The sequence below is a fragment of the Carlito syrichta genome, unplaced genomic scaffold (genome assembly GCF_000164805.1).
Source record: "Carlito syrichta isolate Samal-C Ts95f unplaced genomic scaffold, Tarsius_syrichta-2.0.1 Scaffold315953, whole genome shotgun sequence".
Classification (NCBI taxonomy): domain Eukaryota; kingdom Metazoa; phylum Chordata; class Mammalia; order Primates; family Tarsiidae; genus Carlito; species Carlito syrichta.
This window is the reverse complement of record NW_007260049.1, coordinates 49,260-71,890: the sequence shown is the minus strand read 5'-3', so window position 1 is coordinate 71,890 and position 22,631 is coordinate 49,260. Positions and strand designations below refer to the sequence as shown.

Genomic DNA, 22,631 nt, shown 5'->3' with positions numbered 1-22,631 from the left:
GACCCCCCCCCCCCCGCCTCCCGCGCCCCCATCCCCATCAGCAGCGCTCTGGCGGTCTCTGGAAGTCCCCCTGAGCCCCGTGGATTGAAGGGAGACCTTACCTGCAGTAAGTACCTCTCAAGTCAGCCTGTGTGGGTCCCACCGAACTGCAGTGGGACACCGGTGGTCTCCAGGGCAACGGGGAAGCTAACTTTCCCTGAGCGGTGAGGTTGCCCATAACTACGGGAGCGCCCCAGGTGGAGCAGAGAAACTCTTGCCCAATTCTCTTCAATGCCATTTCTCCTCTGAACAAGGAAACACCTTAGGGCGTCAGGAATAACCAGAGTCGTATAGTAAATGTTCTAAAAGGTAGTGGGAGATAATGAGATGTAGCACCCAGCTACATGGTCAAGAAAATCCATCCTATCTTCTTTGCCTTGTTTAAAACCAACCTCTGTTGGGGGTAGCACAGGGTAGTGCTTACCTATAAGTAAAGAAGCCAAAAAACTCTCTGAAAGAGACCATCTCTTTCTCAGTGTATAAAGGCTGAAGGGCTCACTCAGAATGAAGGGCTCAAGGCTTACCGGGCCAGAGATGAAAATGCTTGTGATTGGCACCAAACGTGGCCCAGGGTCTCCCATATATAAGCAGAACAACCCCACCCCCACCCCGCGCGCGCCCCCGCCACAAAAAATAGTGGAATTATCTTTTTGGAGGGCGGGCCCCTCATAACACAGGCTTCCCTGCTAGGTAAGTGATCTATGAACCCATTAGCATCAGTGTACCAGCTAGTGTTGTGAGAGGTTGTGCTTGGCTTCAGTGATTTTTTGGTTTTTTTTGAGATTCTTTCATGTTTGCCCATTTCATGATGGGTGATTTATGAGTGCACTTGCCCACACTGCACTGAGTGTTCAGCAGTTTTTGACCAAAAATGGCGTGACTGCCTTGCCCCACCCTCCCTATTCACTGAATCTCGCCCCGAATGACTTTTTGTTTGTTTGTTTCTCTGGATGAAGAAAGTTCTCAAAGGGAAACATTTTGCCAACGTGGAAAAGACAAAACAAAAAACAGCAGAAGCACTAAAAGGCATCAAAATTGACGAATTCAGAAACCGTTTTGAGCAGTGGACAAAGCGTCTAGATAAGTATATTGCATCAAACAGAGAGTACTTTGAAGGTGACTGAAGTTTAAACATGTAAGAATAAATACACAATTTTTTATAAATAAATTCTGGGGTTCTTTTGGGTCCCTCCTCATATATATGTTACCCAGTTCTTTCTTAGAGAATCCCTCCTCTTGGCAGGAATCTCTGTTAAGATTGCTAATAAATGCTCGCTATTCAACTTTCTAGAAGAATTGATTGCTCTGTCTAAACTAGCATCAGAAATGAAGACACAGTGAGTAGAAAACCATTTGATTCTCATCCTTTGGTCCTGGGTTTTAATTACAAGGTTAAGTACTGTGACAAAGATTGGATTGATTTTAGCTGGAAAAAGAAAAAGTGTAGGTTACTGAGGAAAGAGAAAAAAACACAGTAAAACTAGGAAATGCCCAGGAATTATCTGCAGTCTCTGATACCTCTTTCCCATTCAAGAAGGCCCCAATGACTTGAGCCTTGCACATTAGAAAGTCTACTTTTTTTTAGCCGGGCTCGGTGGCTCAGCCTGTAATCCCACGCCTTTGGGAGGCTGAGGTGAATGGATTGCCTGAGCCCGCGGGTTCAAGACCCGCCTGGGCAGTGAGACCTCATCTCTACAATAAATCAAAAAATCAGCCGGGCGTGGTAGTGCATGCCTGTAATTCCAGCTACTTAGAAGGCTGAGGCGGAAGGATCGCCGCACTGCACTCCAGTGTGGGCGACCGAGTGAGACTCCAACTCAAAAAAAAAAAAAAATCTACTTTTGCTGCCCAGGTGCTTTTCTGGGTTTTAATTCCTGGCACATCTGTAACTCTTGGATTTCTTTCTTTTCTAAAAAAACAATTTGACTACAAATACATAGTCATAGATGTATCATACATGGTGTTTTGTTCTGACTAAACTCCACACTTATTGTGGATAATTTAAAAATAAATGGTAATTTAAAAATTCAATGGTGAAAAGAAAAATGACCCATATTCCCACCACTGAGAATTTACCTCCCTTAACTCCCAAGTTTCTGGGCCTTTGTGTTTGAATTTGGATCAAACATGGAAACTGTGTTTGCTTTTTGGATGGCATTTCCACTGCCCTCCCAATTTGACAGTGTTATAGCTGGAAAGACTAACCAGCTATAGATCACCAGTATAGGCTATTTCTTGTGTTTAGAAATGGGCAAGGAGGCAGAGACAGGGAATGGAAGGAGCGATAGCAGGCCTCTGATCTTATTCTTGTCTCTCAGCATCATCTTGACCTTTTCTCTCTCATTCTTCACCTTAATATCTGGAGTTCAAGTCCTTCAACTTCATTCTTCTTTAAGATTATCTTGATTATTCTCAGCCCTTTGCTTTTCTATGTAAAATTTAAAATCAGCTAGTCAGTTTCCACAAGATAGCTGGTGATATACTTTATACTGATTTATGAATCTGGTAGTCAATTTGAGAAGCAACATCTTAGTAATACATAGCAAAAAGCTAAACACGAACAAACAAAAACCCCAGAAAAACTAGAACAAAGCACCAGAATATGAAAGAAATTAATTATAAACTGGGAATAAATACTTTCAATTCATATCACCAAGGGGCTCACATCCACTGACACCCATCCTGCTCCCTTGTCCTTTTTGTGTTTGGAGTTGAGCCAGCCTCTTTCTCCTTACTGTAAAGCTCCATTGCAATTGTCCCTTGAATCAACTTTTACTTACCCTCTTTAACAAGTGTCAGAATAACTTTTCCTTTAACTCTGATTCCTTGGGGTCCTCATTTAGAGGTGGGAAGAAAACACTGCCTGGAAATGTTGGGGATGCCTCGTGAGTGAACTGCACACTCTAGAAGGAGAAATACTCTAGGAGGCAGAGGGCAAGGGAAGCTTCAAAGTTCCTTCCAGTGCTCTTGCTATCTGTGAATGCACTTTGCACCCTCCTGGGACTCTAAAGAACTGTTACCTGAGGTGACCCAAAATAAAGGTTCCTGTTTTACTTTATGGTACTCTGCTTGGGCCTGCAGTGCTAGGTCTGACCACCAAAAAGCGGGCAGCCTCCTGTATCCAAGGTGCCCACTGTGCTTTGCTGGAGCAACTGGAGCCAAGGTAGAGTTACACAAAGGTAATTCTGGCCATCTCCCACCTCAGGCTCTAGTTAAATCTCCTATGATTAGCGATCATCTCCACAGTCTCAGTTGGTCAGAAGTGAAAAAAAGGGGGCTCCAAGATTCTTTCATTTATTCATTCAGCAACTATGTACTGAGTGCCCACCCTATACCAGGTGTCCTGATAGACTCAGTTTGCAGTGCTGAAAACTACTGAGTGGCTGCTTCCTTCAGGAGCTCATTGTCTGGAGGAGAGATGGACAAAAGCATGAAAGCAAGTACATGTGAAAGAAAAAAACAAGTGCTATAGAGTAAAGTAAAATAGGTAGGGTTGAGAAGTCACTAGGGGGTGGAGGTTCAGAAAGGTCTACTGAATTGACATTCTGTGACCAAAAAGACCAGGGGCATCCAGCCCTGCACAAGTCTATGTGTGATGATTACTTTAATACATCAGCTTGACTGAGTTGGTAAAACACTATCTCTGAGTGTGTCTGTGAGGCTGTTTTCAGAAGAGAGTAGCATTTGAATCAGTAGACTGAGTAAAGAAAATCTGATTTCAACAATGTAAGGGGCAGCATCCAATCCATTGTGGGACCAAATAGAACCAAAAAGGTGAAAGAAGGGTGAATTCTCTCTTCAAACTGGAACATTCATCTTCTGCCTTTGGACATCACAGTTCCCAGTTTTGGGGCCTCTGGACTCTGGTACTTATACTAGTTGCTCCCTTGGTCTCAGGCCTTCAGACTCAGATTGAATCACCAACTTTCTTGGTTCTTTTACTTGAGCTTCCATGATCACATCGGCCAATTCCCATGTTAAATCTCATCTGTCTGTCTGTCTGTCTGTCTATCTCTCTCTCTATCTATCCTTTCTATCAATCATCTATCCCATTGGTTCTGTTTCTCTGGAGTACCCTAATACAGATTTTGGTGCCAAGAATAGTTCTAGAGAAAACGAATTTTAAGGATTAGTTTTCTAAATTGGTTTTGGAGTTTCTGGAACTGACTGTCTATTCTGTTTAGATTTAAAGATGCTAATGACTCTATTTCCAATAATAGAGCGAGCACTGATAGTTCATGTCATGAACTATTTATAGTAGTATAAATATTATGAGTACTCCTAACAATCACTTAAAAGATGAAAGGAGCTAAGTAAGTTTATATATAATACTGTCTAGCATTTTTGGAAAATGAAGAAGTACAATGATGTTGGTTGGGGGTTTTCACTGCTAGATAAAGTGGTGAAAGAAATGGATGAGGTCAGGTATTCAAATTTCAAGTTCAAAAGCCACATAAATGACCTAAGAGCATCTAAGTGTGCCCTGAGGGCAAGCCTTATCTCCTGTAGCTGCAGGACTGAAATTGCTGAAAATCAGACACTGGTTCTTATCACAGCAACTGGATGAATGATAAAACAAGTGAGTTTCCAGCCTCAAGGGGTGTCTACTGTTAAAGTGAGGGCCTTTGACAAAGAATGGGATCCTGAAAGTTGGGATGGGGATATATGAGAAGACCCTGATGAAGCTGGAGACATTGAGCCCCTAAATTCTGATGTCTTCTTGGTCAGTGGAAGAGGTCTTTCCACCCCCAGAGGCTAAAGTGGGAGGATTACCAGAGCTCAGGAGGTCAAGGCTGCGGTGAGCCAGGATTACCCCACTGCACTCCAGCATTGGTGACAGAGTGAGACTCCAACTCAAAAAAAAAAGTAATTACTGAGAATGAAGACCACACTTATGCTATTTATCTATTTGTTTTCTGTGTGTCTTTTAAGTTATCTGTTCTTCAATTCATTCATTTCAGCTATTTTTTGTATTTAGTTGATTTTTTGTAGTGTACTATTTTGATTATCTTCATGTCCCTTTTCTGTATTTTTAAAGTTATTTTCTTTTTCTTTTTTTTTTTGAGTTGGAGTCTCACTCTGTCGCCCAGACTGGAGTGCAGTGGCCGCTCCGGCCACCACAGCCTCGACCTGCTGGGCTCCAGCGATCCTTCCACCTCAGCCTTCCAAGTAGCTGGAACTACAGGCACGCGCTACCACATCCGGCTAATTTTTTTTTATTGTAGAGATGAGGTCTGGCCAAGTTGCCCAGGAGGGTCTTGAACCCGTGGGCTCAGGCAATCCACTCACCTCAGCCTCCCAAAGCGTGGGATTACAGGCTGAGCCACCGAGCCTGGTTTAAAGTTATTTTCTTAGTTGTTACCTTGGGAATTAAAATTAACATCTTAAATTTATGACCACCTAGTGTGACTAATACCGACTTGGTTTCATCTGTATACTCACACTCTGCTCCCATATATCTCCATCCCTACCCTTTATATAGTTATTGTCACAGATTACATCTTTATACATTGTGTGCCCATTAACATATACATATAACGGTTGCTTTTTGCTTTTGCCTTTTTTAACCATAGAGGAGATAAAGACATTCTAAGCCAAGTGAACAATAATACTGGGTCTTATATTTATTTATGAAGTTACCTTTATCAGCAATCTTTTTTCTTCACATGACTTTGAGGTACTGTATACTTTTACTTCTGCATGAAGAACTCACTTTAACATTTCTTGTATGGCAAGTCTAGTAGTGAAAAACTCCCTTGACTTTTGTTTACCTAGAACTGTCTCAATTTCTTTTACTCTTGAAGGATAAGATTTAAAATATAACATTTTTGATTGAAAGGTATTTTTTTCTTTGAGTAGTTTAAATACATCATCACACTGTCTTCTGCCCTCCATGGTTTCTGATAAGGTATCCACTATTAATCTTATTAAGGATCACTCATTCATGATGAGTCTCTTCCTTTTTGCAGTCTCCCAGATTTTCTCTTCATTTTTGATTTTCAACAACTTGACTGTAATGTGTTTCAGTGTGGATATCATTGAATTTATGCTGCTAAGGGCTCATGAAGCTACTTGGATATAAAGATACATGTATTTCATCTAACTTGGAAAGTTTTCAGTCATTATTTCTTCAAATATTTCCCGTCTGATTTTTTTTTTCTTCTCCACTACAGGGACTCCTACAATGTGTATATTGGTTCCTTTGATAGTGTCCTACAAGTCCCTCAGGTTGTATTCATGCTGGTGACTTGGAAGGGCTAATCAGTGTCTTTAGACACCCTTAATGTCTTGTCTGAGCCTGTATGAAGGTAGCATGGGAGTGGAATGCTAAATAACAGGTATTTCTGGAGCTCTACTACCTAAGATTTTCAGTGGGTTCTCTGAAATATTGTTTCTCTTAATACATTCTATATCTACCTTGTCTGGATCTCTGGAAAGCAATAAGTCCTATGGCCTTGAAATAAAGTTTCTTCATGTTGAGTGTCTTCATCTAGCATGATCTCTAAACTCTCAGAATATAGAATTTAAAGCTGGAAGGCATGCCTTACCTTTTCCCCAACACAGATGAGAAATGCCCTATGTCCCATGCCGCAGATTCCAGCTCTCATGGCACTTATTCTGGGAAGTCTTCGGTAACTTTACATAGGCAAAACTCGTAGATTCTTTTTAAAGACCCCATAGAGTTTTGTATAAGCCCATGTTATTGCATGTAGTGGGTTGGATTACAGAGGATTATTTACGTATTAGCCTCCCCTAGTCACTTTAGGCTTCCCATAAGTATTCACTATTCATTCAAACCATGGTGCCAGGATTGATTTTGGTAAGTGAATTCATAGCCAAAATATTTATCCATCTTTGCCTTGTTATTTTACTCTTCCTAAGATCCTATTATGTTATAGGTGTGTGGTTGTTGATGATGAGCAAAACTTGAGAAGGCCTCTTTCTTCATGGAGCTGATATCTTAGTGAGGGGGTGAGGAGATATTAATCAGATCATCACAGAATGTTATATGACAAATAACAATAACATATTTATTGAGGGTTTAGGATATGTGGGGCATTAGCTTAAGAGTGTTTATACACATTAATTAATTTTTTCCTCAAAACAACTTTGGGTGTTATGGGGTATTATACTATTTTTATAGGTAAGAAAAGTGACTGGAGAAAGGCAAAGTAATTTGGCTGATGTCACACAGCTACAAAGTAGTTGCATGGTTGCATGGAGATCCCAACACTCTGAGTCCTAGTTTTCTCAGTTTCTAAAAGCAGAATGGCAAAAGTTTAGTTGTGGAGATTAAACTAAAAAAGACGACCCTGGCAAACACCCTTCTCAACAGGACTGGGTTTATAGTAGGTACTTAATAATGACAGCTGAATCACAATTGCTTTGAGACTCATGCGGGGGATTGGGTTTCCCCTCTGCCCTGTTGGTGGAATCCTCATAATAATTGCATAGGCTTCATAAGGAACTTTGAGTGGACTGATTTTGTACAGGTCCTGGGTCAGGTTTTTATGCTTCTGTATGCAAAATTTGGGTAAGTACTAGGCTCTGTACAAAGACAAACATCCAAGCCTCCCAGCCTGGAATTTAGGCCTTCTTGGAATGGTACTAACCAGCACCCAGAGCCTTGCACCCATACATGTTTCATGGCTCACTCTCTTCAAACATTCTTGAGGAGACATGCTTGCCTGCTCACACAACTTTGTTCCTGTTGTCCCCTGCCTAGCATGCCTGCCCACCCTGTCTGCATCCTCAGACAGGTAGTTTTCCCAAGTGATTCTACCCTTGTCAGAGAGAATCTGTGCATCTTCTCTGTGACTAAGTCCCAAATCAGCTCTGATCCATTCCTTATTCCAGGAGCCACAGAGAAGGGAGATTGTTGTGTGCCTGCTGGTTCTACCAGATTAGGGGCTGGGATCATGGATTTCTTTCTCTCCCACCCACCATGAAGCCTAGAAAGAAGGAAACAATGAGGATACTGACAGATTGAAGGTCATACTCTGTTCCAGAGAAAAATAGGATCTGGTGGTTAAACTCTCCTGATGTGGACATTTTATCACTTTCTCCAGTGACACAAAGTTCTGCCTTGTGGGTAAACTTCTTAAAACCAAGGTTGCCTACCCACAATGGACAGTGGAGGTCATTCATTAATAGGCAAAGTTTGTTCAACAGACTTTTCTTTAGTTTTTGATCTTTTTTGCCAAGGGAGTGAAATAGTCCTGAGACTTCATCCTTCAGCACTTGTGGCCATCCCTTGAGTGGCTATCTGCATGGACAGTGCCTGTGTCATCCCATCTTGGTGCAGGGACAACTGCTGGTTACACTGAGCCTTCTCTCAAGGGTAGATGCCCTGGCCTGGCCTTGGAGCAGATGTTAGGGGCCATTGTCAGCTCTCTGAGCACATCATCAGAATTTGGGTAAACTCCCGGGAGTAGTGTCTTGATTTGGGTTTTCTGAGCATGATGAGTCTGGGGTTGTTGATGAGGGTCTGCAGCAGGAGCCACCTTGTTCTGGACCTAGCTGAGATGCGGGGACCTAGGATAGAATCAGAGCAGATAGACTGGAGGGGCCGGGGGTAGGTGGGGGGTAGGGAGAGTTTGCCTCTGCTATTCTCAAAGGTTGTTGGAAGAGCTGCCTGGAATGAATAAAGTGTGGCAGGAGCTGGACTGTGCATCCTGGGGACATGAGGGAGATTGGAGGGATGTGAACTGTCCCACAGACCGGGTATCCATGATGCTGGAAACAGTAATGAATACATCCTGATCCCTGGAGAGGCAGGAGAGCCTCAGAGAGCTTGTGGTAAGCAACAGGGCAGAGTAATCTAAGCTTAGCTTCATCTTGGCTAAGCATCTGGCACATTGCCTGGGAATAGAGTCTCAGACAAATGGGATCTGAAGGACTCCACTAGCAGAGCTAGGATTCATTTCCAGGAACAAGGAAGGAGGTTAGTCAGCAGGACAAGGATACCAGGCTGACTGGGAGCCAAATCTCCTGAGCTCCCAGGCATAAAATATACAGAAGGAGAGCAGGAAATGGATAGTCTGGGGCACCTCAGGGATCCCAGGGAGCCTAAGGGTATTTATTTTCTGCTGTCTGAGGTCAGCATAGGATCAACCATTACCTGATGATTGATTTAGGTGCCGGTATTTGGTGGCCAGCTGCAGCTTCCTCTCCCTGTGGCCTGTGATCAGGATGTGACAAAAGCTGACAAGCACAGGGTTGGTGTGATAGTGGTCTACATAGAGCATCCCAATCCATGCCTTGAACCCTGAAATGCAAAGACAGGTCAGGCCAGGCAGTACCTCCTAAAATGGCTCAGCTTTGTACTTTTTTATGATGTAACTGCAGAGCCAGTTTGCTTCCCAGTGATGCCTGAGTCTTTGCTGAGAATCTAGAAAATGAGGTATAAAGATCTGGAAGACTGGGCACGGTGGCTCATGACTGTAATCCCAGAACTTTGGGAGGCCGAGGCAGGAGGATTGTTTGAGCCTAGGAGTTTAAGACCAGCCTGGACAACATAGCAAGACCTCATCTCTACAAAAAAAAAAAAATTAAAAATTATCTGAGTGTTGTTGCATGCACTTGTATTCCCAGCTACTTGGGAGACTGAGGCGGAAGGATCACCTGAGTCCAGTAGGTGGAGGCAGCAGTAAGCTGCGGTCGTGCCACTGCGCTCCAGCCTGGGCAACAGAGTGAGACCCTGACTCCCCCCAAAAAATCTGAAAGAACTCTTGAAGATGATATTCTAGTCTGTCTATTTTCTGGGGAACTCAAAGCTCAAAGGGGCTAGAAGCAGCTGTAGTTAATACTGTGAAAGCATCAGTACATTTACTGAATAGATAAGTAAATGAATGATCCTGGGCTAGAAATAGAACAAAATTTACTTTCACTTCCTCAGAAATAGCTTTGAATGTGTAGCATTTCAACTGAACAGAACAACTTAATAAGTCAGTTTCCAACTAACAACACTAATGATTCTGAAATATATTTTTTCTCAACATTTTCAGAACCGTGCATTCATAAATTAACATCCAACTGTTCAGATAGAATTTAGCTACCTCTCACTAGCCCCCTCCTTTATTCCTCTGCCAGATGGGCTGGAATTAATAGCCTTGAACTCCTTTCTGACTAAAGGACTGCACGTGTCTTTACTACTCAGCTCTATAGCCTCCAAGGGAAGATAAGTTCTAAGCATAAGTGCCTCTGATACTTGTCTTCCCCAGGCAGCTGCCACAGAGGGGCAAGACCAGATGTGGTCAGGTGGGGGCTGTTCACTTACCCATGTCTGCTTCCTCGTAGCCACTCTGCATGATGGTCCTGTCGATGCGTGCAATCAGCCACGTGCCCAGGATGCAGCTGATCAGCAGCCTGAAGAGACAAGCGCCCAGGCCCAGAAGCACATTGTAGAAGAACAGGAAGTAGTTGAAGTTGTGGAAAGCTTTCCTGCAGACAGAAGCCGGCCCAAGGCAGCATTCTTCAGTAGGGCAAGGTGGTTAGGCAGGTGGGCTCTGAAGTCCCCCAGACCCAGGGCCAAATCCTATAACTCCCGGCTCATTGCTTTCTGACCTTGTGCCATAAAGGGGAGCTGATTGTCCCCACCTAACAGCACTGGCTCAGATACAATGTGGCAGGCGCTGAGCACAGTGCAGGATGGATGTTGGGGGACAGGGGCGCAATTGTTTCATGCAGTTCTTGGTACTTGAGGCTTTTTTTTTGAGTTGGGGTCTTACTCTGTCACTGGAATGCAGTGGCACAATCATGGCTCAATACAGACTTGAGCACCTGGGCTCAGTTCATTCTTCCACCTCAACCTCCTGAGTAGCTGGGACTACAGGCATGCACCACTACGCCTGGCTAGTTTATTTTTATTTTTATTTTGAGTTAGAGTCTCACTCCATCACCCAGGCTGGAGTGCAGTGGCATGCTCACGGCTACCCCAGCGTCGACCTGCTGGGCTCTGGTGATCCTTCCACCTCAGCCTTCCAGGTAGCCAGAACTACAGGTGTGTGATAACACACCTGGCTAATTTTTTAGTTTATTGTAGAGACGAGGACTCGCCAAATTGCCCTGACTGGTCTCGAACCCATGGACTCGGGCAATCTACTCCCCTTGGCCTGCCAAAGTGCTGGGATTGCAGACTGAGCCACCAAGCCCAGCAGCTTTTTTTTTTTTTTTTTTTTTTTTTTATAGAGATGAGGTCTTGCTATGTTGCCCAGGTGGGTCTTGAACACCCTGGCTCAAGTGATCCTTTGGTTTCAGCCTTCCAAAGTGCTGGGATTACAGGTGTGAGCCACCATGTCTGTCCAGAAGCTTCCTATGCGAGGTGAAATCTCATGGTGCTGCAGCTAATTTAGTGGTTATAGCAGAGTGTGGGGCTTCCCCCACCCGTAGCAACAAGGACTTGTCCCCAGTCACTGGTATTCCCAAGTCTTCCAGAGGAAACTTCTCAAATGACCACCTGATCATGTGCTTTCCTGTTGCCTCTGGGATAAAGCCCAAACTTTGCCTCCTGAGTTCCAGGACCTCCTCTGACAGGGAGCGTTCTTGTCTTGTCACTTTGTGTCCCCTTCCTGCCCTCCCTGCTTAGGGAGGTGTTATATGGCAATAGCAACAATTTAAGATTCCCACTTATCTCCTGACATGTCCTGCCCTTCTGTAGCTTCCTGCCTTTATCCCTGCTGTGTTGACTGCTCCATGCACTTTCCTGGTCTGACTGTAGAAATCCTACTGTCCTACTTGACCTCAGCTCAAGCGTCCACCCCTGCCTCTCCCCTACCACCGCTGCCTCTCCTCCACCACCCTTGTGTCTCCTCCATCATTCAGGTTTCTCTCATAATCCTTTTGTACCCTCTGGAGTCCCCCGTCCTTGTGCATGCCTCATCCAGTGGGCTGAACTTCTCACAGGTCGGTTGTGTTGGGATTATCTCTTTACTCTCAAGCCCATGTTGTTCCATCCATAAGTGGATGGCTTTGAATGAATGAATTGGACAAGATGACCCTGTGCAGGGCACTACTGTTCAAAGTTCACATTTTAACACATTTCATCCTCACAAAACCTCTTTGAAGTATGCAGTTATTTGTGAATGGAGAAGCTGAGGCTCATAGATGTTTTGTAAGCTCGCACAAGGCTGCACAGCTTAAGAGGGGAAGCCAGGGTCTGGGTCCAGGCTGTGTGGCTCCAGAGCCCATTTTGATGCACTCAGTATAAACCATCCCAGGAACCAGGCAAGGGTGAAGGGGAAGGACGGAGACAGTTGAAGCCAAAGCCCTATGATTCCCTCGTTCCTTCCTTCTCTTTACCTGTTGTTGAGAGCCAAGGGCTTCTGCTTGTCAGCTGTGTCCAGCTTTGGCTGTAGAAAGAAGCTGGCAGCAATCCACATCTGCAGGATCATGAGACCAATGACGATGGATATGGTGAGGCTGAAACACAGGGTGAAATCATCCTGAGCTGGCTTTTTCCACTCTTCCAGGCCCTTCTCTGATGCTCAGTGAGAGCAGAGAGATACTGCCTACCCAGTCGAACAATGGCAGCATGAGCTCTGAGCTTTACAGTTACAAAGCATTCCCATGCCCACTGTGCAGATGGGAAAATTGAGGCTCAAAAAGGAAAGATGATGTTCCCAAGACCACATGGACAGGGCTTCTGGCTCAAGACCACCGACCATTACTCCAGAATTTCATTGATGTCCCCTTTACCAGGGGCAGAAGCTGATTAAGTGGTTTGACAGGTTGAGAATAAAAGAAGGAGAGGCGACGTGCCTGAGAAGGTTGTGAGAGAATGGACAGGACAGCTCTGTTTAGACTTGCAGGTGGCTCTAGGCAAGTGGGGAACCAAAGAGTTCAGAGCAGAGAGGTCCCCAGAGGGCACCACATGCTGCATTGACATCCCCTGAGTGGTAGAGTGGGGTAGTGTCTAAAAGGAGGCTTGGGTTTCAGAATGCCCAGCTCCAAATCCCGTCTTCTCCCTGCTTGGACAAAATGCTTTGTCTCTCCATGCCTCTATTTCCTGCCCTGAAAAATGGAAGGTAACATAAGTACCAATTGCATCAGCTATTGTAAAAAACATTGTGTAGTAAATGCTCAATGATGCCAGCATTCAGTTTGTCTTCCAGATGTGGAAACTGAGGCTCAGAGAAGTAACTTACCCCAAGTTACAAATCACAAAGCAGATCCAAAAGCTTAGCCAGGATTCCCTGCCTCTTTCCAACATACTGTCTTGTTTCTTACTTTACCTCTTTAATCCTCAGTGTTCCTAGGTGGAAAATGAACATATAAGGGAGGACCCCAAAAAACCCAGAATTTATTTATTAAAAATTGTGTAGTTATTCTTACATGTTTAAACTTCAGGCACCTTCCAAGTACTCTCCGTTTGATGCAATACACCTATCAAGACATTTTTTCCACTGCTCAAAACAGTTTTTGAACTCATGCATTTTGATGCCTCTTAGTGCTTCTGCCGTTTTTTTGTTTCACCTCTTTCAGCAAGACACTTCCCTTTGAGAACTTTTTCCATTGGGGAAACAAAAAAATTGCATTCGTGGGAGCGTGAGGCATGAGGGTCATGCTGTTTTTGGTCAACACTGCTGAACAGTGTGGTGTGGGCAGGTGAGTCACCCATCATGAAATGATGAAATGAGCAAATGCACTGAAAGAATCTCCAAAAAAAATTCACTGAAGCTGAACGCAGCCTCTCACAACAACACTAGCTGCTACACTGATGACAACGGTTTTCTAGAATACCTTCCTAGTGGGGGAAGCCTATACTACAAGGAGCCTACCCTTTCAAAGACAATTCTGGATTTTTTGGGATCCCCCCTCATACATGTATCCCACACACACACATGACTGTTAGGGTCCCATGGAACAATGGAAGAGGCAGACTTTCATAAACGGTAAGGTTCCCTTCCCTGTGAGTTTCTATGATTGCCCATCCCTGGGTCACAGCCAAGACCATAGTGCAGAAAGCAGTTGGGAGGACACTCCAGCTCCCAGGACACAGCAATGACAGGACGCTCACCCAGCACTTACATCCCGATGCCCAGTCCTTGCAGAAGCTCCAGGCCCTGGTTGTGGATGACAGGCAACACCAGGCCATACATGATCGCCAGGCCACACAGACTCTGCAACACGTGGATGATGAGGTAGCCTGAAGGCCGAGGGAGCCAGTGGTCACCAAGGTCCTTTGTGAGCTGCCCCTGTGCCCCTCCCTGCAGTCTATCCTCTATTCTCCTCCCGCCAGAGGCCCCGGCACATTTGCTCATCTGTTTCCTTTGCCTGGCAAGGCCTCCCCTGTCTTCTTGCTCTGGGTGTGGATAGTCACTGCCTCCTTTGGGCAACTACTACTCTTAGCATATACACCCTGTGGGTTCAGGACAGGGGTGAGGATGACCTAAGGTATGTGTTTCTCCCTCCATCCTGAAGGTCCCTTGAGGATAGACGCAAAGGCTGTTTCCCACTCACCTCTCCCCTTCCTACCCACAGCCAGGACTCTGCAGGTGACCAGGGAATGTGTGTGGAACTGAAGAGGTCACGTGACAGCACTTACCCCACAGAATATAGGCTATTTGCCAGCCAGAGTACGTTGCAATGGCCACCTGAGGTTTAAAAGGAAAAAGGGGTCTCAGAACAGGTAGAAACCTTCATTTCCTCTGTCGTGTGAGCCTGGCATCCCGCTTTCATTGGCGGTGCACCCACCAACTCAGTGAGGCAGGTATGGCGATCATTCTCAGGTTTTGGCCCATGGCTCAGTCTCCGAATGGAGGCCTCTGCAGACTTACCACGCTTGCCGATGAGGTGGGATTATGGAACTTCAAAGGGAGAAACTGTTTATCTCCTGCCCACAGCCTCTTCATGTGCTTTCTGAAGAAGAAGTGGGAAGTTTAGTGCTCAGAAGAAGAAGTGGGAAATTCAGTGCTCAGAACTACGAGGGCTGATGGTAAGTGGCCTGTCTGTGTTGCCTTAAAACTCTTCAAGTTTAGCCAGGTCTGGTGGCTCATGCCTGTAATCCTAATGCTTTGGGAGACTGAGGTGGGAGAATTGCTTGAGCCCAGAGTTTGAGACTAACCTGGATAATATAGTGAGTCCCTGTCTCTACAAAAAACAAACCAACAAAAAAACTCTTCAAGTTTAATATACTCTGTAAAAATAATATATATTGATTGAGTCATGATGGTGACCACATTTAATAGATGAGATTATATATGACTTTTTTCTTTATTTTTCCTTCTATAGTTTCTTATTTTTTTCTGTAATGAATATGTATTACTTATGGAATAAGATTTTAAAACAGTTGAAGCAAGGAGAAGCAATTTTGTTGATAGCCTAACCTTATAACAGCATAAAGGAAAATACAAAAGCAGCAGCAGCTCCTCCCAATCCCACCCCTAGCAAGTCGTGGCTTCCTTTTCTGATGTTCTAAGCCAGACCTTGGCCCTGTGCATGAAGATGAGGTTGACAGCATTGTGCCTTGCTTTTTTTACCTGATGTTCTGTTTCCAGCATTTGCATGTTATTTTATATTTTTCATGACCACTAAATTGGAAAGACTTAGAGTGAAATGCAAGTATCTCAATAATTTTGTTATCTATTACATGTTGAAATGATAATATTTGGGATATAATGGATTAAATAAAACATGACTAAAATTGATGTAACCAGTCTCTTTTTGCTTTCTTAAAAATAGAGGTTACTAGAAATTTCAAAATTTGTCTATGTGACTGTCATTATGTTTCTGTTTTGCAGCACTGGAGTTGAGTATGGAGTTACCAATACAACACATAACACATAGCACACACATATTTTGCATCGTGCATAGAAAATTTCTGGGAAGACTCACAGAAAAGTTAACAGTGGTTAACTTGGGAAAAAAAAAAAAAAAAAAAGAGAGAGAGAGAGACTTGAATAGGAGGAAGGCTTACTTTACAATGAATATTTTTCATAATATATATCTTTTAAAGCAGGATTTATTGAGAGGATATAAAATCTCCCACAGTGGGAGGGGACCCGAAGGGGATGCCCTATTTTTCATAATATTTTTTAAGTGCCTATATGTAGGTTAGAATAAGGTGAAAGTAAATTAAAATACTGGCAAATGCTAGTGCTTTGCAGTTTGTAGGGTGCTTTTTTACACCCATAGTTTCCTCTGCCCCATGGTGATAAGGAAGCGGGGCAGGGATCATCACTCCAGTGACCAGGGGTGAGAGGAGTAGGGACAGTCTGGGCAGGAATGCAGGCCTCTTCTCCCCAGTTGTCTCTTCCTCCCTGTGCCCTCAACTGCCCTCTTCCACATCCATGCAGCCCCATCTGCATTGTGGCTGCCCCTGGTTGTACTCAAATGTCTCACTGAATATCTCCCAGCCACATGCAGACTAATGAGGGAAGGAGGAGACGTATGCCCACATGAGGCAGGACCCAGACCACCCACAGAGTCCAGGGAGAGGAAAGAGAAAAGAGGGAGCCAGGCAGGGGTGGCAGAGAGCTGGGGTCCTTCGTGCCAGAAGAGTCTTCTCGTTGGTGCTGTCTGCAAGAGAACCACCCTTTGGGCAGGCAGTTGGAAGGGATGTAAAGGTAGGATGCTCCTGGGGCCTGGAAACTGGCCTGGGCTTCGTGAGTGAGTGAGTGACTGAGTGTGTTTGTGTGGCAGGGGTTGGAGCAGTAGATACATAAAATCCAACTGATATCTGCATGCAAATGTCCACTACATATTTAAGGCCATCCCCTCTTCCTGTACTGCTGTTCTTGAGACTGATGCTCTTGGTCTCCTTGACTCATTCTTCATCGATGTCCCCTTGAACCAGATTCACCTGCTGGGAGCCCAGTGTTACTAGCCCTGGAGAGAGGTGTCTGAGTGTGCAAGAAATAACACGGTCTCTAGGGTCACAAAGACTTGACTGTCTGCTAGTTGTTTGGACAATTTACTTAACATTGTGGAGTCTCAGTTTTCTCAACTGTGAAAATGGAGATGGATGTACTAACCCCTCAGAGTTGTGGCTAAATTCAAATAAAGATTCTAAGCATAATGTTAGCTCATTGTAAAAGCTCAAATCAATAGCCTTTTTTTTTTCTTCCCATCTAAAGATGTCGTTATTCCTGGACCTTGTATTCACTTTCTGGGCCTATATTGGGCACTGCAGGTGCTGCTGCTCAGGAATTTTGAAGGAAAAAACAAAACAAAACAAAACAAACAATACAGCCATACAGATTCCTGGTGAATGATACATGAATGACTCCTAGTGAGCTCTTACCGGTAACAAGCCAAAATGTGGAACAGATAGCTCACAGATGTGAGCGAGGCCGGCAAAATGGTTACCACCCAGACTCCTGAAATAGGAAAAGTGATGTGAGAAGCCTCAAGAATAAACAAGAAACAGAATTTTCAAAATGTAGAATCCTGCATCAAAAAGATCTAGGCAAAATCTATTATGCTTCCTTTGACACGTTTCTTATGTAAGTAAACTTTGGCTCATTTTTCTGTTTCATTTCAACTACACACACCTTTAGTATGCTTCTTGTACAATCCTTTCCTTTGGTGCTAATATTTTCATTTATAGCAAATAAAGGGAAGCAAAAATTACAGAAAACATCACTAATATTTGACTTATCATTGCCACTTTTAGGAAAGCGTTTTGGTTACATAGCAACTGGCTGCAAGGATAACTGGGACCAAGATGTCTTGGCTGTTCACTCATTCAACCTTCAACAAGTTTTTGATATTTAAAGTCTAATTTGCCTTCAGAGATATTCCAAGTGTTTGTAAGAGAGGAATGTAGAAACAGGGAAAGAAGATGATTTGTTGGTTTAAAAGCTCCTGTAGGAGCTGATTCTCAGAAGGTGCAGAAAAAAGCATTTGACAAAATCCAACATCTAACTAGAAACACTTAACAACTGCTTTCCTATTTCAGAGTAGGGTGACTATGGTTAACAGCAATGTATTATCTATTTCAAAATAGCTGAAAAGAGGATTTTGAATGTTCTCACCACAAATAAATGATAAATGTTTGAGGTGATGGATTTGCTAATTACCCGGATTTGATCATTACACGATGTTTTCATGTATCAAAACATCACATTGTGCCCTACAGTACATATAATTATTATGTATAAATTAATAACAAAATAATACTTTTAAAAAATCCACTCAACAAACTAGGAATAGAAAAGAACTTCCTCAGTTTATACCCATTAACCAACTTTTCTTCATCCTCCTATGTGCCCCTCCCTTCCTGGCTTCTGGTAACCACCAATCTACTCTTTATCGTCATGCGATCTTCCTTTTTAGCTCCCACATATGAGAGAGAACATTCAATATTTGTCTGTCTATGTTTGGTTTATTTCACTTAGCATAATGACCTCCAGTTCCATCCGTGTTACTACAAATGACAGGATTTCATTATTTTTCATGACTGAATAATGTTTCATTGTATATATATATATATATATATATATATATATATATATATATGTATATACATATATATACACATACATATATAAGTAAAACATTACTCAGCCATGAAAAATAATTAGTATAGTGTGTGTATATGTATACACAATAAACTTTATATATATATGTGTGTGTGTGTATATATATATATATATATAAAATCTCACACTTCATTCATCTGTCAGTGGACACTTAGGTTGCACACTTTGATTGATTCCATATGTTGGCTATTGTGAACAGTGCTGCAACAAACATGGGGGTGCAGATGTCTCTTTGATTTACTGATTTTCTTTCTTTTGGATATATATCCAGTAGTGTATTTGCTGAATTATATGGTAATTCTATTTTTGATTTTGGGGGAACCTTCATATTGTTTTCCATAGTGGCTTTACCAATTCACATTTCCACCAACAGCATATGAGGGTTCCCCTTTCTCTGTTTCCTCACCAGCATCTGTTATTGCCTGTCTTTTTTTATAAGAGCCATTTTAACTTTGGCAAGATGATATCTCATTGCAATTTTGATTTGTGTTTCTGTAATAATTAGTGATGTTAAACATTTTTTTCATATATCTGTTGGTCACTTCTGTGGCTTCTTTTCAGTAATGTCTATTCAGATCTTTTGCCCATTTTTAATTGGATAATTTGTTTTTTCCTATTAAGTTGTTTGAGCTCTATATATTCTGGTTATTAATCTCTTATCAGATGGGTAGAAAATTCTCAGGGCATGTTCAGGTTAGCTCCAAGTAGGTCTTAACCCAATAACCTGTGTCCTGAGCCCTTTGTCTTTCTAGTCAACACAGAGAGGTAAATCAGCTCTAATACATTTTTTTCTCCAAGTTCGGTCATCCCAGCCAGGTAATATCAATACTAGCAGCAATACACATTACACGTGTACACCTGCCATCAGTTACCAGTCCCTCGCTCAGTTTCTTATACATATGTGAGAACAGGTGGCAGACAGTTTTACCTTTGGAGACACTGATCAGCTCTTTCAATTGCAGGGCGACTGGAGTCAGGGTCCCCGTCTGGTTCATGGAGGTGATGTAGCTTTCCAGCATGTCTTCAAACATGTCCAGCTCATCTCTCACGTACACAAACACGCAGAACTCAATAACAATGAACTGAGGGGAGTACAGAGCAAAGTTTCTAAGGTCTCACCTAAGTCCAGCTCAGCGTGGGAATAACATATGAATCACGCTTTATTTTTGAGACCAGTCTCTTCCAGGTATTCAAAACTCTTCTGAAAATGACTCTAGACACTGACTACTCTAGGATGAATGGGGTTGTGAGTTCGTAGGAGACAGGAGTCACCCCACACTGTTCTTTACCCTGTGGCAAACTAGACTGGGTTCCACAAGGTCTCAAGAAACTCTTCAAACATTCATGGCATCAGAGTGAAAAGAACGACTAACTTTGAGTAAGAAGCAGTCTTGGAAACATGACAACCCTATCTCCCACCTGCTCCCCTTCACCTATTTTGACAGGAACCAAATTGGAGAAGGTGCTGCTTCCTGTACACACACTATGCTTGCCCACCATCCTATCATCCTTTTGTCATGCCATTGCTTCTACAGTTCCTACTGCCATGTAGACCATCAACGAAACTGAATTTACCTCTGCAAGCAGAGCCCAGATGCTGTCATCTTCAGGCAGCTACTTAATTGAGAAGGATTCACTAAACTTCCAGAGCACTTTTACCTTATTCTTTTTTCTCTCTTATGATGGCAGGTACCTCATACCATATATTATCTCCTTCTTTCACACCATAAGCTTCTCCCAGGCCAGGACTATGCTGAATCAGCCCTCTGTCCTCTTCCAGCCCTTAGCACTGAGCTTGGCATAGAGTAGACACTCAGTAAATATTTAAGAAACACCTTAACTCCAAGTTTGTTATTCATTGTTGCAGATAACTCTAGTGTTCCCATAAAATCCATTCTCTCTTCTTTGGGTACAAGGCTAGACTACATTTCCCAGTCTCCCTTACATTAGATGTGGTCACATGACCAGGTTTTGCCAACAAAAGAGGAGTGAAAGGAATATGTGATTCTTCTACCCTCGGTCCATGAAAGCCTCCCACAAGCATAATTTCATGTTCTTCCCCTTTCTGTTGACTGCATGCAGAAGGTTATGGGGTTCTCCTGAATGGTGAAGGCACATCATGGAAAATTCTGGGTTTCTAAATGACTGCATGGATGATTGCTATCTCCCCTACCTGAACACTCACTCAGTACTGTATTGTGGTTAAAATATACGTTATGTTGGCCATTGCCAGACCATTGCAACCATTGCCTTGTTAAGCCATTGTGTGGCCATGTGCTCTTTGAGCTATGGCCAGCCCATGTTTTCTTAAGCTTTGGCCCCCTTTCCTACTTTGGGAAGGTGAATCACCTCTTCCTCTCTCTAATTTACTTCCGAAATAAACTATATTTTCTAATCTAAAAATAATAATAATAATACATAGTGTTGAGCCAGTGAAATGTAGAGGGTTATTTGGTACTCCAGTGTAACCTAACTAATACACTCAATTAAAACCTTAATCACAGAGTTAGCTTAAATAGGCATTATTTTAGAACATTTTAAATGAGCAGAAGACAATTTAGCCTTGCCATTTGTATCCTACATTTTTGACCCTGCTGTTGACTCAGTCACTTTACCTCAGATAAATTTGACCATACAAAATGTTTTAATTCTATGCTTACTAATAAAACATTCAAATCAGAATCATGCTAACATTTAAAATTTTTTTGAAAAAACAAACTTAAGACTTTTAATATTTGATCCTTTTTTAAATTTTTTGAGTCAGACTCTCACTCTGTCGCCCAGAATGGAGTGCAGTGGCATGCTCATGGCCACCGTAGCCTTGACCTGCTGGGCTCATGGCAGGCTCATGGCCACTGTAGCCTTGACCTGCTGGGCTCAGGCAGTCCTTCCACCTAAGCCTTCCAAATAGCTGGAACTACTAACATGCATGCACCACCATGCCAAGTTAGTTTTTTGATTTATTGTAGAGATGAGGTCTCACTAAGTTGCACAAGCTGGTCTTGAACCCTGGGCTCAGGCAATCCTCTTGCCTTGGCCTCACAAAGTGCTGGAATTATAGGCATGAGCCACCATGCCCAGCCTGATCCATTTTTAAAAAATATAGCACAATAAACCAATTCCAATTAATCCACTTTTATTTTTAATTAACTAAAATTCTTTTTGTCAGAATCAATTATTTTATATTTAAATAATTTGATTTTTGTTCACAGCATAATTTACTTATTATAGTTTCTGCTATCAAAATTTTCTTTAAAGATCTTTTTTTTTCCCTACCAAGTCAACTTTTCTGGGTCAAATTTTGTATATCAAAATGTCTTCAAATACATTTTTCCTTCCATCAGTTTTTAGTCAATGATAAATTTTACCACATAGAATTTTAACCATTAACAGTTTTATTTCATGTGGATTATTTTTACTAGTAGTAGTCACCAAGTGAGTAAAAGTGTCCTTGGAATCAAAATGGTGGGGTTGAAGAATGTACTTCTGTGATTTACCAAAAATCAATTTTGACCCAGCTTTTTAGGAACATAGTATTTGCCTCAAAGACTTCATCACTCCACCCCACCCTACCCCATAAAATATAGAAAGATTTTTTTTAGAATTACTTACAAGGTATAGGCAGATAAAAGCCAACACAATTGTTCCAATCATTCTGCTAGGGAATTGAAAGTAGGGGTCCCACTCATATATCTTGGTTTGGAACCAAGACTTTTTTTTCTCTCTGTGAATGAATAAACACCAAGAAATGAGGAGCTGTGGTAGGTAAACAAATGCCCAATGCTTCTGAAAATAACCCCTTCTCCCCCACTTTATCTTGGAAGTTAGTGTAGAGAAAGAGCACTGGTAGTTTCCAATAGTAGTTTTCATTATCTCCTTGGTTTTTTGTTGCTGTTGTTTTGTTTTTTGGGGATTTTTTTGAGACAGGATCTCACTCTGTTGTCCAGGCTGTAGTGCAATGGTGTGATCCTGGCTCACACAGCCTTGACCTCCTAGGCTCAAGTGATTCTTCTATCTCAGCCTCCCTTAGCTGGGCATGGTAGTGTGTACCTGCAGCTGGGTCTACAGGTACGTGCTACCATGTCCGGTTAAGTTTTCTATTTCTTGTAG

General features: G+C 42.7%; 1 protein-coding gene across 1 annotated transcript in view; it reads right to left on the bottom strand.

The window, feature by feature from the left end:
• The window catches only part of CCDC180 (coiled-coil domain containing 180), a gene marked incomplete at its 5' end in the record, with an annotated part of 117,230 nt that overhangs the window by 58,552 nt on the left and 36,047 nt on the right, over positions 1 to 22,631 (bottom strand). Inside the window, 11 exon segments of the mRNA XM_021706715.1 lie at positions 143 to 284; positions 7,984 to 8,156; positions 9,161 to 9,307; positions 10,319 to 10,482; positions 14,068 to 14,108; positions 14,110 to 14,159; positions 14,585 to 14,633; positions 14,817 to 14,898; positions 17,282 to 17,357; positions 19,450 to 19,603; positions 22,134 to 22,245. Of these exon segments, the coding sequence (XP_021562390.1) occupies positions 143 to 284; positions 7,984 to 8,156; positions 9,161 to 9,307; positions 10,319 to 10,482; positions 14,068 to 14,108; positions 14,110 to 14,159; positions 14,585 to 14,633; positions 14,817 to 14,898; positions 17,282 to 17,357; positions 19,450 to 19,603; positions 22,134 to 22,245 (1,190 nt within the window).